The 2,381-nt window shown below is 33.6% G+C and overlaps 1 protein-coding gene across 1 annotated transcript in view; it reads right to left on the bottom strand.

The window, feature by feature from the left end:
• Positions 1 to 1,878: 1,878 nt before the first annotated feature.
• The window catches only part of LOC107687190 (E3 ubiquitin/ISG15 ligase TRIM25-like), a 6,268-nt gene continuing 5,765 nt past the window's right edge, over positions 1,879 to 2,381 (bottom strand). Inside the window, exon 6 of the mRNA XM_016484422.1 lies at positions 1,879 to 2,378. Within this exon, the coding sequence (XP_016339908.1) occupies positions 2,081 to 2,378 (298 nt within the window). The 3' untranslated portion in view covers positions 1,879 to 2,080. The remainder of the gene's footprint in view (positions 2,379 to 2,381) is intronic.

The raw sequence follows: 2,381 nt of genomic DNA, 5'->3' as shown, positions 1-2,381 counted from the left end.
TGACTGTTGGTATGATGTTCTTTTTATGAAATGCTGTGTTGGTTTTACGCCAGATGTAACGGGACACACACCTTCCAAAAAGTTCAACTTTTGTCTCATCATTCCACAGAATATTTGCCCAAAACTCTTGGGGATAATCCTCTTTGTGTAATATTAAAATTTGTTTGATGATCTGAATCTTTTAAGTGTGACAAATATGCAAAAAATTAAAAAACAGGAAGGGGCAAAAACCTTTTCACGGCACTGTAAATGAAGTAGTAGATGAAGAAAATGTTGCATTACCAGGTTTTCTGCCTGAATAAAAGGTAATTGCAATTTATACTGCATCTCTTTATGTAAAGCTGAAAAAGTGTGTCATTTTTTTATATTAAACAGCACAGTGAAAGTAAATGTGAAAAACAACCAGCCTGACATGGCAACATTGGTTGAACTATTGTGTGAATGACTATCTGTTTGTCTGTACAATACATTAGGGGTGTTTGGGAAATCTGTTTGAAAACTTATTTTTGCAATTCCATTTGTAAAGAAATTACACATCACCTTCAAGAATGAAGAATAATGTCTGAATCTGCGATGAATGTAAAGCTGTTGCAGTTCTGTTGTCTAATATATGGAAATGGGTTGAATGTTTTTTGTTTTTCAAATAAATTTATAAAAGTGTGTTTGGATTTGTAGGTTTTTTGCTCATAACAGACCCCGATTGTAAATGTTAAATGTCTTTGGATGTGAAATTCAATATTTTACTGGTGTCTAAAAAAAGACACCAGTAAAGACACCAGTTTTGTTTTGTCTTTACAAAAAACTACAAAAGCACTAACATAAGAGCATTTTGTAAATATAGGTTTGCTTGTTTTATAAGACAAGTTCTGGTTCCAGAAAATTATTGTTAAATTTGCCCGTTTGTGACTGAAACACACAAAATTGATATTTATCACCATGACCATCAGCGAGGCTATACGATTCTTTATTATCATTGATGGCTCCATGAAGAACCCTTGACATCCACTGAATCTTTCCATTGAACTAAAGGTTCTTTATAGTGGAAAAAAGGTTCTTAAGATTTGGGGAAAAAAATGGTTCTTTTAAGATCTGTTCACTGAAAGGTTGTTTGGAGAACCAAAAATGATTCTTTAATGGCACTGCTGCGGAAACCCCCTTTTGGAACCTTTATTTTAAGAGTGATAATGGCAGTGAAAACAAAACAAAAAAAAAACAGATACCAAGAAAAAACATTTTATGCATACCAGGTTCCAGAAAACATTTTTGGTGACACTTCGGTATAGAGGCCAATTCTCACTATTAACTTGTTGCTTATTAGCATGCCTATTAATAACATATTGGCCGTATATTAGTACTTATAAAGCACATATTCTGCATATATACCCAATACCTAAACTTAACAACTACCTTACTAACTATTAATAAGCAGCAATTTAGCAGCGCACTGAGGCAAAAGTCGTAGTTAATGGTTTGTTAATAGTAATTAAAGTAAACGTTTTTTACAGTTAGCACAACCTGCCAAATTTAACATTCGCAGAGAAAACAACTTGTATGTGGTGGCAATTTAGTATGAATTTGTATGATGTGATTTGTACAGAAAAAAAATACTAACCATGAAGGTTTACCCCCCAACCCAATCTATCAGTGGGACATAAGCAGATCGTATGAAAACATTAAAATGAGAGGATATGAATTAGACGCAAATTAGCCAAAATGTAAAATAGTTACGAATTGTCATGAGAGTGTGTTGGTCATTTATGTAAAACTTTACAATTAATTAACATTAGTTCATGTTAACTAACATAAACTAACAATGAGTGTTTGTTACAGTATTTATTACATTAAATACAGATATATACAAATACAAAAATACAGATTTTCATTGTTAGTCCATGATTTTAATATTATATTAGTAAATGATGAAATTAACATTAACTAAGATTGATATATGCTTTAGAAGCACTTTATATTGTTAGCTGATGTGAGCTAATGTAGTTAACTAATGTTAACCAATGGAGCCTGACCTCTCATACTTCATTTCTTAAGTTTCAAATAACTGAATAATCTCCATTTCATGCCATTAAAGTGGATAACAAAGTCTCATACTGGACCCGGTGTTAATTCTGAATCCAGGATAGAGCGGTTGAGTGAATGCAATCCGAATTCTGTAGATGAGATTTATTGAGTCTGTGATGCTGTAAAACGCCAAAATTCCTGCAGAAAAGTCAACATAAACGCCAGTCCTGCGAGCCCACTGCATTTTGGGAATCTTAGTTTCCCGTCCATTGTACCAGAATGCATATGTATCCTCAGAGCACACCAGACTCCAGGACTGGGCGTTGTGTCCAAACGCACACAGGGTGCTCTTTCCTTTCCTGCTG

The sequence above is a fragment of the Sinocyclocheilus anshuiensis genome, unplaced genomic scaffold (genome assembly GCF_001515605.1).
Source record: "Sinocyclocheilus anshuiensis isolate Anshui unplaced genomic scaffold, SAMN03320099.WGS_v1.1 scaffold1355, whole genome shotgun sequence".
NCBI lineage: Eukaryota > Metazoa > Chordata > Actinopteri > Cypriniformes > Cyprinidae > Sinocyclocheilus > Sinocyclocheilus anshuiensis.
This window is presented reverse-complemented; position numbering and strand designations above follow the sequence as displayed.